Source organism: Zerene cesonia, unplaced genomic scaffold (assembly GCF_012273895.1).
Source record: "Zerene cesonia ecotype Mississippi unplaced genomic scaffold, Zerene_cesonia_1.1 Zces_u002, whole genome shotgun sequence".
In the NCBI taxonomy this organism is placed as follows: Eukaryota; Metazoa; Arthropoda; class Insecta; order Lepidoptera; family Pieridae; genus Zerene; species Zerene cesonia.
In genome coordinates, this window is record NW_024045132.1 from 281,447 (window position 1) to 296,020 (window position 14,574).

The 14,574-nt window shown below is 32.4% G+C and overlaps 3 protein-coding genes across 3 annotated transcripts; 2 read left to right on the forward strand and 1 right to left on the reverse strand.

The window, feature by feature from the left end:
- The first annotated feature begins 2,055 nt into the window (after positions 1 to 2,055).
- Positions 2,056 to 8,626, forward strand: LOC119838271. Its single transcript, XM_038364138.1, has 3 exons — positions 2,056 to 2,217; positions 6,687 to 6,798; positions 7,440 to 8,626. Exons 1-3 carry the CDS (start codon positions 2,056 to 2,058, stop codon positions 8,624 to 8,626), a joined length of 1,461 nt encoding a protein of 486 aa, XP_038220066.1.
- A 29-nt stretch (positions 8,627 to 8,655) lies between these two features.
- On the reverse strand, positions 8,656 to 11,301 carry LOC119838331 (signal recognition particle 19 kDa protein). Its single transcript, XM_038364221.1, has 4 exons — positions 11,102 to 11,301; positions 10,850 to 11,027; positions 9,291 to 9,430; positions 8,656 to 8,780 (listed from the first exon to the last, which is right to left on the reverse strand). Exons 1-4 carry the CDS (start codon positions 11,155 to 11,157, stop codon positions 8,708 to 8,710), a joined length of 447 nt encoding a protein of 148 aa, XP_038220149.1. The 5' UTR covers positions 11,158 to 11,301; the 3' UTR covers positions 8,656 to 8,707.
- A 1,251-nt stretch (positions 11,302 to 12,552) lies between these two features.
- LOC119838259 (tRNA (guanine-N(7)-)-methyltransferase non-catalytic subunit wuho) lies at positions 12,553 to 14,514 on the forward strand. Its single transcript, XM_038364108.1, has one exon. The coding sequence runs from the start codon at positions 13,054 to 13,056 to the stop codon at positions 14,167 to 14,169; it is 1,116 nt and encodes a 371-aa protein (XP_038220036.1). The 5' UTR covers positions 12,553 to 13,053; the 3' UTR covers positions 14,170 to 14,514.
- Positions 14,515 to 14,574: the final 60 nt, after the last annotated feature.

Here is a 14,574-nt window from a genome sequence, read left to right on the forward strand (position 1 = left end):
ATATTGTCCACTTCCTTCTCATTCCACCGCCGTGCTTTTTCATTTAATTTATTATAGCTTTTACGTTCACTGGTAGTTTGTCATTTTACAAAATTCATGAACACTGAATAAAACTTCAATTTTTTCAATATGCAAGCGCGACTTTATAGAGATTCAGTATAAATTGTTGTGATTTTGGTATAGAAAACTCAAAAAGTTACATTTAAAACTAAATGCTTGTGAATATAGATTGACACTTTTGATAATACTATCTAATAAAATCAAAACTATCAACTGATTTTTGCCAACTGAATATAAATAAAAAGCAATACGTTCTCTCAATTAAAAAGGATAGACGGCTAATTAATTATTTTTATTGTGTGAGACGTACTATAAATAGAAATTTATTTTGATTCAATACCTTATGCTAAATACGCACTATAAATCCGAATGCAATAACAATCCATTAATAAGTACATTCGAAAAACCAAAGCATTGCTTACTATTTCGTATAATATAAAATTCCATTATACGAAGAGACTAGCAAGATGAAAAATACAAAAGTATTTTCTTCATACCTAAAACGCTTCTTGGGCCGTAGAAATCATTCATGGGTAATATCAACCATTTCTGTTGGCCGCCACCTCAGCTATTGCCTCGGGGTAGGATTATTGGCAAATTGTTCCGCTCGCATTCCAGTGCGCCTCGCACATGTAATATTAAGCACCTATGTGCCGAGTTCTTAGTTCAGAAACCCTTAATATAGCAAAACCATTGTTGTATACGCGCACTATCAATAATCAGAATCATTCGGACATTGGGGTATAACCGATGTTCAAATGTGCTGAATCATAACAAACGGACGGATAATCAAATGGATGATTAATAAAACCCACCTTAAAAAACCGACCATAAGCCATTCTAAATTTCAACAAAATCAGTTTCGCTGTTTATTTTTAAAAACATTATGTTATGCCATTAATATAGATACATCATAACACATTAAGCTCAATATTACCGTCAAATTTTATATTCCATGTATCAGTAGTTCTCTAACTTTATTAAATATATATTCACAAAATAAGCTCCGTTTAATCTGAAAATCCAGTTTGCATCCGAATCGTAAACGAATATAAATCACTGATAAAGCTGAAAAAAGTATCGTGTGTGGTAACTGGTAGGGGTGAAGTGTTGAAAATGTATACGGACGAAGGAAATGAAACTCATAAGTCGGTACGATCAGTTCGTTACGTTGGCTCCATCAAGGCCCGCGTTACGACCGATTGGATTTGCGTGCAAATAAAATTGCCAACTACATTTGTCGGTGTAGCTACTGAACTCGCCGAGGCTAAGTAGAGAGTGGCGATAAAGTGAGAATTCCACCGAGGATATTTTTCGTCTTGTTTTTATGCTCACTTTTGTTGCTTATATATGCTGTCTCGTATGGAAGAGTTAGTTAAATTGGAAAACTATTAATGTGCTTTTTTATGTTTTACTATACAAGTAAGAGTACGTTTAGAAACTAAAGGTTTTTTTTCGGATTACAATATTTATAAAAAATGGTATATAAATTGATTGACTCATTTTTTGAGAATATAGTAGCAATTTATTGAATCAAATAATTTGACTTCTTTAAAAACTCTAAAGTTAATATTAATAAATTTAGAGATCTATCGCTAGCAATGATTTTTTACTTGTGAGATATATTTTTATGTAGCTTCAAGGCATCACTTACATAATAAAAATCCAATGGAGAAATATTTTTTTTCAATCGATCTTACTGGACATACTAAATTTCAAAAAATGTTGGCGCGATAAATTCAGGAATTACGAACCTGTTGTTCCTGACATAGTTGTATACAGGCAAACAAACGATTATAATAAAAAAATATACAAAATTAGTAGTCATTCATATAATTTACTCATTCATATTTCCAACTAGTTGAAAGCAGGACCTTCATGGAACCTGTCACATGCTTGAAGTTAAATAGCCGTAAAGTTTCTCATTTTTTAGCTTTGGTGAATTTATTGTGTTTTACAGATGTAGGACGGCTGCAAATGCGTTGCCCGTTTCAAATGGTAAAGCATAAGGAAGGGGACGACGATAATAAAGGAATTTTGGACGTTGGGAAGGATGAAGAAAGGGATAAGGACCTCCAGCTCTCCCAGCCCTCTAACAAAACACAGCAGCATGCTACTATTTCACTATTTCATTTATTTCAGAAATATGCTGCTGCTGTAATATATCTTCTCCGATGTGAGCTAGCCTAATTCGTGCCGAGGCCTGTTTGACTCCCACACTCAAAATAACAACCTACTAACCTTTACAATATAACCTTATCCTGACAATAACAACAGAAAAGAATGAGCGAAATCGAATTAGCTCTTCACGCGTGATGCGGAGACTAAGAGAAATAAGGAATTCATTTTTATATATAAAATAATTAATATATACCTAGAGACTAGAGATAGAATAGAATAGAAGATAGAATTATATTATTATCTTCTAACTCTTTATTTATAATTTACTACTACTTCACTGCTAACTGAAAGTATCAACCCGAAGGAGATTCGGGTTAGAACGGAAACTAGCGATATCTGCAATGACTCCATGCATGTTTACAGATATTAAAAAAGGCTTTATTACTTTTGACGTTTTCATAAAGTGGCACGTATGCTTCAGCTTTTAGCAATTATGTAGGATCAAATCAGCGGAAATCAAATTTAATTATCCGTAAGAAAATCCGTTCGATACGAAAATGATCATGTAATTATTATTTTATTCACTACATTAACTTTCAATAGTAATTATAATAAATTATTAAATACCAAACATCAATCAGGCTTGAATAATTTTCGTTATATGAATACCAACGCTGCCAAGCAAGATTATTTGTACGTAATATTTTCATATCGCTAGAAGGATATCATAACTTTTTATGGCAAAACCAAATAGTGTCATCAGTTTCCCAAACGATCCTTAAGAAGCATCATTCTATTAGAAGGGAATAATAATATTCTGCTAGAAAATCAGTTTATCGCTTGCGTCTTAAAACATAATGGTAGAGCTTATATATATACTCACCTATTTAAGAGATAGTTGTTACAAAAATATTATGTAGTCAAAACGCAACATCTTAAAACTTCCTGGTTATATTCCCGTTGCGAAATACGACAGTAAAAACAAAATAAACTTCAACAACCCAATTGAAGGAGTGCTTTATCTCGATTCTCGCTCCTCGAATTACCTTGCTAAGGTAGCACTGTGAGACATTAATTGCGAAGACGATCGTGAAGCTAGGCAACCTTCTTCGTTACGATTTCATTGTTTAGTTGTTGTAAAGTGACAAGGAATATACTAAATATTGTATATTGAATGTGAATAAAATCAAATGAGTGTTTCATTTCATGTACCTACCTATGAGCAAAGAACTGATTAACGTTATGGCATATTTACTTTTTACGCTTTATTATGATGTTTCGTAATGATCATAGTCATCATCAGTCTATATTTGTTCCTACTGCAGGCACATGGGCCTATGAAGGTTGCCACCATAATCCACAACGGTGGCCAAGTGCGAGTTTTCGGATGTCACATGCCGTCAATTTCGTGATTCTGCGTGATTTGCATAATGTGCACATAGATTGAAAAATCTATTTTTTGTTTCTTGAGCGTGCAAAGATCCTTCTGTCCGGTCTCGAACCTCGACTTTTCGCTTTAAATCCGAGTCACTGAACCACCACTGATCTCACAGTAGGAAATGTTTTATTTTATGAGTTTTAAAGAAACTGTTACGTTTTTATAAATAAAATTGAAGTCATGTTAATAAATCGGTAGTATACGAGGCGTGACGACAGGCATACTAACTCTCGTCTGTAGGTGGCTGTAAATTTGGGAAGCGACCATCCACTTGTATTCGACCGAGGCACGGCTAGGGTTTCGGATTCGGGTACAAATAAAACAGGCGCTTTATCTGCTGGAAACTATAATCTCTGGGGTGTTAAGGGTAAACACTCTTCGGAAAACCTTACTCTTAAACATTGTAAGCTTTTGCTGAATTGTTTAATATTTAAATATGTACTTCGTTATGTGATATATAGACATTACCTATAGAAGTATCTAATATAGAAAATATAATATATCCACAGTTATGAAATATTGAGGAAGGTCTTTACAATTTAAGTACAAAATACATGTAATTCTAGCCTCAGCTAGAGGAATATTATACCTATTGACAAAAAACTACATAAAACGACGTGATCTTTAAAACTTTCGCGGTTTCGTTACGAAAAGCTTATACCAATACAATCATGATTGTTGTTACTTAAAAAACAAATAGCATTTATGCAATTTTATAGTATCAAATGATAGCACACCCCGCATCTTTGTCATAAACACCTCTTGGTATGAAACAACAACCGTATAATTTACACCCATTATTTTAAATACATTATTATAATTATTCAATTACTCTAAACCATTTGAAATATAGTACCTACATACGTCTCACTCGTAACTTGGATTTCCTTATCTGTTTGTCGTTCCCACACAGCCTCGCCACTAAGTTTCACGTTAAACTCATATCTCCGATTAAAGATTTCATCCCACGATATTGGACGATCGTAATATTTTAACGACGGACCAAACCAGCCCTACAACTTCTTTGTTTTACTGCCCTATTTTATTATTTATCGAAACATTTGATGTTAAGGTACCATCAAATAAGTTTATGTGATTATTTATTGCCTTGGCAACTTAAAAAATCCCATTTTTTCATTCATAAATATAGAATTAGTAAGGAGATAAATTTAGACTGAAATATCATTAAAAACTGGATGTTCGATTAAGTTTTAGTAAAGTCTACAGATAAGCAACGTTTGGAAACGAGTGTTTTAGGATCGACTGCCAGTTGGTATATAGCCAAGAATTTTATTTGTCGCTCTTGGACCCATTCATATCGACTTTTGCCTATTCTTCTGTTTTGTGAAAATCGGACTATATTTCTCTACGAAATTTTGTAACTTACTAGTAAGCGTATAACAATAGTCTGGAAATTATATTAGTTGATTGAGTCTGTTGTTATCCATTTTTACTCCAATTTACTAAGAAAATAATAATATACCCAATTATCAACTCAATATAATATAGGTAACCAGGAAATCTAAACAGAAACATGTGTACCTATACATGTACTCCTTAAAAATTTCTCATCCACTTTTATATAAATCAAGTTGCAATTCAAAGCTAGTAAATAAAGGATAACGGAGACAACAACAATTATTTAATCGCCTATCTATTGGTTTTTAATTATATCTTATTGTTACATAAAAGGTAATGAATCCTCCCAAAAATGTAGCAACATACTATCAACTCTCATTCAACACTCTGTATGATACATGTTTTCTACTTTTTTTTCTGGAGTAAAAAGCATTATAAAACGCGCTTTTAGCTCATGTAATCTCCTTTAAACATAGCTATAATACCAATATATTTACAGAGATAAAATAAAATTTATTTACGGAAAAAAACATTCCAAAATTTCAATTATTTACTGTCATATAATATTATTTCATATAAAATACGCACGTTTTAATCTAATCCTATGAACACTAAAATCATGGATACATGCAAAAAAGTGCAACTCTTGCGAATTCTTTGAAGGTTATTTATTAAATATCAATAAATGAAAGTGTTAATTCTGCTTAAAAAGTCACGTAGATAACGTGTGTACCTCATGTGTTTAGTGTTGTAAAGATGTTTGAAGATGGAAATCCGTGTATATTATTGCTACGTTATTTTTAATTGTTTTATAATATTTCCATGTAAGTGTACTTTTTTATTATTTACATATTAATATATTGCAGATAATATACGGTTGGCTTAATTCAAATATTATATCATATCCTCTGAACTTTTCAAAAAGTCATCGTTATTTTGTCTATCTACATATCAAGTTTCCCATGCAACATCAATTATTGAACATACTTTAGTAGTTATTGTTTCCATTAGGTAAATAAATCATAAAAGGAAAGAACTGTAAGGTGCTTATATGTACGTTAAACAAGTGAAAACAAACTCTTTTATTCCTTAGCTCTCGGATTATGCCTCTTGTTATGCTTTATTTCAGCCTTTTATTATACCAACTTAATGTACCGTTAATTAACAACAGTAACGTATAATTTAATTCCCTGCCTTATAATATTATTTGCATATGACTCTTGGTTATAATTAAATAGGATTCGCGCTCTGTTTTTTTTTACATTCTATTTGATTAGAACAAAATTTTTAAGTTGGAAGGAACCAAACCTACCTTATTTTTTTCGCTTGCTGTACAAAAAATAGTGAAATAAAATTAATTTGACTATTTAAAGAATCTATACATGAGTGTAAAATGTATGATTTTTGGGGTTTTAATTATTATATTTGCTTGGCTTTATCAAACCAAAGTTTTTTTTTTTGTATGTACAAAAATATTGTATTACTATACAGAACAGAACAGAGGCAATTTTGAAAGACGCTGGTCTTGTGATTGGTAGGTAGTGGAATTAGTGACTACCGCAACGCCATCGATACCGAAATTTAAAGGTAAAACCTACGTGGTTCTTCACAACTCACCTGCATTAACCTTTGTCGCCGGCTTTTATATTTCAATTGAAAGTTCTTGAGACATGAACCACTTATTCTTTCATTCGTTGTAGGTAAATAGCTAATTAAACTATTTATTTTTACAGGCTCCATCGCAAAAACTTTCTCTTTGAACGAAGCTATTGCAGCCGAAGCGAGAAATCAAAATTCAATAAAATTACCTCGAGTACCAGGTTCTTATACCTACTAGCCTTCTGCGCACATTTTTACATACAAATTTTCTTCCCACATTTAACCCCTTTCAGATTTTCCGCAAAAAATAGCATAATATCTTCTTATCCAAGTTTCTTATCAAAAATTAATTCAAACCGGTGGGCGCTTGAGGCGTGGATCCGATGGCTATGGAGGCGTGGAAAAGACACAAAACAGTTTATTTCACATTTACAGAAGTGGACGGGTGGTCAGTTAGGGGTGTAGATACTCATAGTTTTAAGAATTCATCGAATAGGACAAAAATGCATCAGGACCAACACATAACTGGCATTGAATCAAGTTATGAAAACATGACATAAAAATACAAAAATTAATATCTAAAATACGTGAATACCTGATCCCTTTTCAAATTAATATTTTTATTAGGTAACGTTAAATTAGTTTTAGTTATTGCTTTTATATATCACTGGCTTTCCGCCCACGGCCTCGCCCGTCTCCGTATTGTTCTTACCTTAATCCTTTTTCTGGGCTATTCAGAATGCACCATGATTATTAAAATCAGAGCAGCCATTCTCGAGTATTCGAGACTAAGGAACAGCAATTGATTTTTATATATAAGAAGATATCGTTGTTATAACTATAAAATAAGTTTTTTTTTCAGATACATCAATATTTCAACCAACAAGAACATCTCCTTCAAAGTATAGGAAGACTTTTCTTATAAAACCTCCAATTATACCCAAACTACTGAAAAGAACACAAAATCGATTTCCAACAAAACAAATTAAACAAACTAAACGGGAATTAGATAAACATGAGGAATTCAATCAAAATTACGTGCCGTTATTTAGGAGTCTTAGTGTTATTCTTGACAACTTCCTCAGAACAGACTCAGATGAAGTCATCGTGCCAAGAAATAAATTTAAAAGAAATCCAAAAACACACGACACAAACGACATTGTTTGCAATTGCGCCTATAGATCGACAACTGAATCGCACTTATCCAGCTCGTATGAAGAGACAATTATTCCCACGTTTGTCTCCAATGAGGTCGAGACTGGGACTATCGCCTCTACCCCGCTTACCACCCCGAAGACCCATCGTGCTACCGTTAATTACAACCGCCATCTCAGACGGAATAAGAACATATCCATATTACCTACAAGAAATACCTTTAGCTTTAGGAGAAACGTTAATGGGTTCGATGAGAGAAGTGGCTCCACAGATATCAGACACAATAAACGAACTATCACCAGGGATAATAGAAATAATGAACACAATACCAGAAGCACACTCATTAAATCCCTTGCAGAAAATAGTGAAAAGAATACCGTCCGTGATTCAGGAAACTGTTCAAGCCTTGAATCCAGAGGAGGTTCACGAGCAAAGGGGCCATATACCCAAAATTCATTTGGAAAAGGAAACCAAACCGCTGAACTCCTTGACAAATCCGTCTCAAGTATTGAAGGAAACCTTCTTGAGCACAAAGAGCAAAATCAACTCCCAAATCGAGGAATCGAAGCGGAAGGCACAGAACTTTTACCAGAATATGTTTCAAGAATACAAGGAATTGAACCCGAAAACAAAAGAGAAATTTTACAGACAAAAGAAAAAGATTATGCCGCAATCGAGCGGTATATCACCAGTGCTAAGCGAGTCTCTAGCCGAAATAGCACAAATTCCACAGAAAATAAAAAACATCGTGGAACAAATGAAGCAGTAACACAACTCCCACCACGCTTAGAAAGCCCAAATAAAGTCGTCATGATATTTGATGGATATAGTGTCGCTCGCGATGTCAACGGTGAAAATAAAATGTCTGAAAAGGCAATAGAAATACGTACGTAATTTAGTGTCGTTTAAAATGATACAATATAATTTGTAAATAATTTTTATTTTTAATAAGAATTATATAATAAATAAAAAAAACTAACGACGTCCTTTCTTTCCTTTACTTTTGTTAGCAGTTTGCTGCGCTGTCTGAGGTTGCTGTTCAGCAGGCCTAAAAATAATGACGTTAAGATTGATTGTGTGCCGTCTTTTCTTTGAAAAACCTAATCATAAAAATACGAGATATAAAAGTCAAAACAAAGAGAACTAAATCTCATTTAACTTCTATTATCTGCATGTAAAATAGTTTAATTTTTCCTTGAAATCAGAGGTATTATAATAAAAATTATAAATAAAAGGTTGTAAATTCTATACTTCATTGACAACTACTTCAATAACATTTTAATAAAAAAAGAAAGCAAATATTTTTTTATGTTGTAAAGACAACAACAACACACCTAATTAGCCACATTAAAATGTTTAATTTGTGTTGCGGAAAATATTCTGAATCTAACATGAACACTACCATTTATATTCACAAAAAAATCACAACAAAAGGAATTCAGTATTTCTCCAAACTTTGAAATGACATGCAGTTACTTTATTATTTCATGTTAAAAGCAAATATCCAAACCCAAGCATTATTTTATAAAAAGCTTTGGAAGGATTTATAATATTGTACCTGTTCTGGCGAGTTTTTAACTTAGGTATTGAATCAGCTAGGTATTTCATTACATCCTCCCTTGTGGTAAATTCTGACTTGATAGGTGTACCATCATCATTCTTTATTTCCACTCTAAGCCTTCCTCTATATAACATTTCCTGTAAAATAAGTAACATGTTTTGGAAAGAGATTAATTAGTTACTTCATAGTTTAAACTACTATAACAAAGGATATATTTAATTTTTTCGATCAACTTTAAAAATACTTATATGATATTATAAAGCCTTTCATGCTTAGAAAATTATAACCCTCACAAAAGACATTGCAAAGGTTCAACTGTGGAAGACCAAGTGAGAGTATCTAGATTCTGGTGTTATACTACATATGCATACTAGATGATGCACATAGTCATGAATTTTGGAATTAATGTCACTGTATAAGTCATGTATTGGAAATCAACAAAGAAAATATTACAAAAATTTAAACTTCAAAAAGTAAATTTAATTATTGTGTAATTCCAAATATGACTTTTTTATAAATACCTAATGTTTAATATTGAATGCACACAGTGCAAGAAGACATTCTTCAGTTCTCCCTTATTCACGATCACATCTTTTAATCATATTTAGATAATTCAAATGTTTTTATTTGAAAATATTAAATAAAATTACTAAGTAGTATAAGATATAAGTTAACATAGCAATTGACATAAAATTTGGTAATATATATATATATATACTAGCTGCACCCGGCAAACGCTGTTCTGCCTTACTCTTATCATTTAGGGGTATGAAAAATAGATGTTGGCCGATTCTCATAGATACCGGATAAGAACAAAAAATTTCATCAAAATCGGTCAAATGGTTTCGGAGGAGTATGGCAACGAAAACTGTGACACGAGAATTTTATATATTAGACTAGCTGCGCCCCGCGGTTTCACCCGCGTAAGTCCGTATCCCGTAGGAATATCGGGATAAAAAATAGATGTTGGCCGATTCTCAGACCTACCCAATATGCTTACCAAATTTCAGAGGAATCGGTCAAGCCGTTTCGGAGGAGTATGGCAACGAAAACTGTGACACGAGAATTTTATATATAAGATTTTTTTTTTTTTTATGTCATAGCAGGCAACTGAGCTGGTTCGCCTGATGGTAAGCGATCACCACCGCCCATGAACATTCGCAAAGGTAGATCCTCTGCGTATGCGCTGCCCGCTTTTTTGGGGTAAGGGAAAAGGAATGGATTAACGACTGGAAAGAAGGAATGGACTGGTTCGGGTGAGGAAAAGGAAATGGGCCTCCGGCTCCCCCACTCGCTGTACGAAACACAGTGGCATGCCACTATTTCACGCCGGTTTTCTGTGGGGGTGTGGTACTTCCCCGGTGCGAGCTGGCCCAATTCGTGTCGAAGCGTGCTCGACTCCCACAATAATATATATTTCAGTGTTAAGTCATGCAAATACACAAAAACATGTATTTGGATATCTATACTAGCAGAAGCTAGTTAAACATTATGTATAATAAAACAATGATAAATGTAGTCCTGTTTGCAGTCTTACTTCCAGTACAATAACTTACCTTGCTACGCTCACGAGGATACAATTTGTTTTCTACCCCAATATGTAACCCCGTTGGTAACAAAACATCTCTCATTTCTTGGTATGTTGGGTTTTCGACGCATGCAGATTTTGGAAGCCGTCGTCCTTCGGCTAGAGTTTTTTTACTATTAATATAAGCAGGGTATATACAAATCCATCTGAAATAAAATCATGAAATAAGCGAAGAACATTAGGTATACTCAAGGCATGACTTCTTAAAACTGGATAGAACCTTTCCACGTCAGTATGTTTCTTATCAGGGCTCCAGGAAGTAATCATAGACGCCATTTTTGACTTGGTAGGGAAAATAAATTTTTTGACGGAATATATGAAATAAACTTTAATTTAAAATAACTTTAGTAATTTGAAAATTATTTCGTGGAATATAGTTGTCAATCGTTGTGTGAACAGTCGAGCTTGACAAATAATAATATGTCAAAAATGACAAATGAAAGTTATTTGCTGACAAGATAAATAACGCATGAAGCAGGTACCTTTTTTTAATAAACCTGTGATAAATAAAAAAATCTCTAACAATTAGAAGTAACTATTCATATATATATATATATATATATATATATATATATATATATGTATATATATATATATATATATATGAATAGTTACTTCTAATATACTAGCTGCGCCCCGCGGTTTCACCCGCGTAAGTCCGTATCCCGTAGGAATATCGGGATAAAAAATAGATGTTGGCCGATTCTCAGACCTACCCAATATGCTTACCAAATTTCAGAGGAATCGGTCAAGCCGTTTCGGAGGAGTATGGCAACGAAAACTGTGACACGATAATTTTATATATTAAAGATATATATATATATATATAAGACTTAAATACATATTTAAATAGATTTCATTGGAATTTATTGCTTTAGGGTAAAAGTTCTCAAACAGATAGCTACACTATACGATATTTCATATCTCCGTTGGGAGAAGCCATTAACAAAGAGAAGAAGAAGAAGAAGAAGATATTTCATACAGATTCATTCAATCTGAAGTGAATTAGCTCTTCCCATACCGATTTCCACGCGTCATTTTTCTTTTTTTTTCTTTTCGCTTTTTTATTGGAAAACATTTTTCTGATATCAAAACTGGGAATTTAATGGTGTTAGCATTTATATAAGAAGGATCTCAATATTTAAGTAGATTATAATAAATTGGTACTTGATTTGAGTACTCAATGTATAAATTTGGAGAGCTTCACACTTTCATTCTTACATCACGAACAATAAAAATTATAACAATTATCCAATATTCAACGTCGTTTCGAAAAATCACCCGCGTAAGTCCGTATCCCTTAGGAATATCGAGATAAAATGTTTGCCTGTATGTTATTCCAGTTTTCCAACTGTCTACGTACCAAATTTCATTGCAATAGGTTTAGTAGTTTTTGCGTGAAAGAGCAACAAACACACACATATCCTTACAAACTTTCTTATTTATAATATAAGTAGGAAGGACTAGTAGGATTAGCCCGTTTATATGTCGATATAGTTTGTGCGATTATACGCCTGCTTGAACGAAGCTTAATTCTATTCATGTGTCAATTGTCAAAAGTCAAAATGACAATTTTGAATTTACAAACAGTGTTCCCAACTTAGGGGTTTTCCCCCCAAATTTAAGGGGTAAATTAGTGGATAGGTATTTTTTTAAGGGTTTTATATGTTTAGGGGTATTTTTAGGGTTTTTCTGAATATATAATATTCTGAATATAACAGAACTATCCAATGCAATAATCAATTAAATTTATTTTTTTCACCTAGCGAATGACTTAGGACTGGGTGACATCTAGTGTAATTATATTTTCCTACTCTGCAATATTTACCTACTCTGTGGGTAAATGAAATTAAAAGGTAAGGGGTAAAAGAATATTACTTATTATATTATTTTGATTGAATATTATTTTTTAGGGGGATTTTCAAATAATTGACGCAGTTTTAGGGGGTTTTGACTTAGAGTTAGGGGTAAATATTTCTGAGAGTTGGTAACACTGTTTACAAATAATAATTGGCTTAAAGGTCTCGTAGCCAGGCCGTTAATTCTTAAAAAAAAAATTATACAAATAATAATAAGTTTAGGGTTTAGGTTATGTATGATATATTGTAATCTTTGGTGTTAATCTAACACGTAAATAAATAAAATAAATAAATGCATTAAAACTACTACACCATGCATTGCATAGCAGTAATAAATAACACAATTATTGTATCTAAGGGAAGTGTCATTGACTGTTGTATTAACGCTAAACATAATATAATTAATTTACAAGACTCGATTGGTGCTGATGAATATGTGTGTGATATCGCTATTTCTAATGATTCTAAATATTTAGCAATACTAACTTCGGCGAAGAACCTGATTGTATATGAACTAACTGGCCTTCAATTGAGTAAGTCGTTTATTTTGCCTAGAAGTGCAAGCAAAATAAGATTCGGTGTAGCAAATACTCACATATTTGTAGCAGATAAAACTGGAGATGTGTTATTTTATGATTTACTTAGTGATGAAGGTGGAACGAAACTGTTGGGTCATCTGAGTCTTCTCCTCAATGTTTTACAAAGCAAAGATGGTAACTATCTGATATCATCAGACAGAGATGAAAAAATTCGAGTTTCTAGCTACCCAAACACATATAATATACAGACATATTGCCTGGGCCATAAAGAATTTGTTAATCACATTGAATTCTTACCACATGATGATAAATATTTAATAAGTGCTTCGGGAGATGGGAGCGTAAAATGTTGGGATTTCATAAAAGGCCATCTCTCATGTACTATTGAAACAAAACTTGATATTAGTGACCAAACACTGCAAATGGAATTTAAGAAGATAATGGATGAAAATGGCATAGAAGTAGATAGCCTTCCAATTGTGCATTTATCAGCAACTAAGTTAAATGGATCAACGAGTTTAATAGCTGTTACAGTTCATTCTTTAAATAGTATACTAATTTATAGTTTGGAAACAGCAGAATGTAAAGTGAATTATAAATTAGTTGATAAAATTGTACTAAATTATTTTCCTGCCTGCATACAGTTTTATAACATGACCCTTTTCGTTTTTGACAGTAGATCAAACAGTTTAGCTGAATTTGAAGTTCTTTATGAAAATGACAAAGTAAGCATTACTATGTTAAAAACAATTTCAATGTTTGATGAAAAGGAAACAACAACAGTTATCAAAAGTGATTTTGAATATATAAAAGTTCTTTTTAAGAGAAAGTTTGACAATGTACAGGAATATCAAGAAAGAAAAAAGAATAGAATTGAAAAACTGTCATGATTTTAATTACAAAGATAATAGAACCCAGTCTCTTGTAACAAAGTAATTTTAATGGTTCTTTTTTCCACTCAATACCATAAAATATAATAAAACACTCAAATGTTGTCATCCATCAATTTATAACAATTGTGCTCTTGTTCAAACAGTAAATCATAATGTCCTCAGATGCAACTAGACACACAAACAAAAAAGACAAAAAATCTCATTTCATTATGCTTATTACCTTAATACTGTATTGTACATGTGCTTGAGATAAAGATTTAATATATAACACGATTATGATGGTGATAAAGTACCATCATCTAGCATAACAAATTCTTACTCCATTAAGAAAATGACTTATAATATTTATTTATTGTTTTTATACGTGTGTATTTTTAAAAGGGTTTTTCTGTTGTCAAAAAT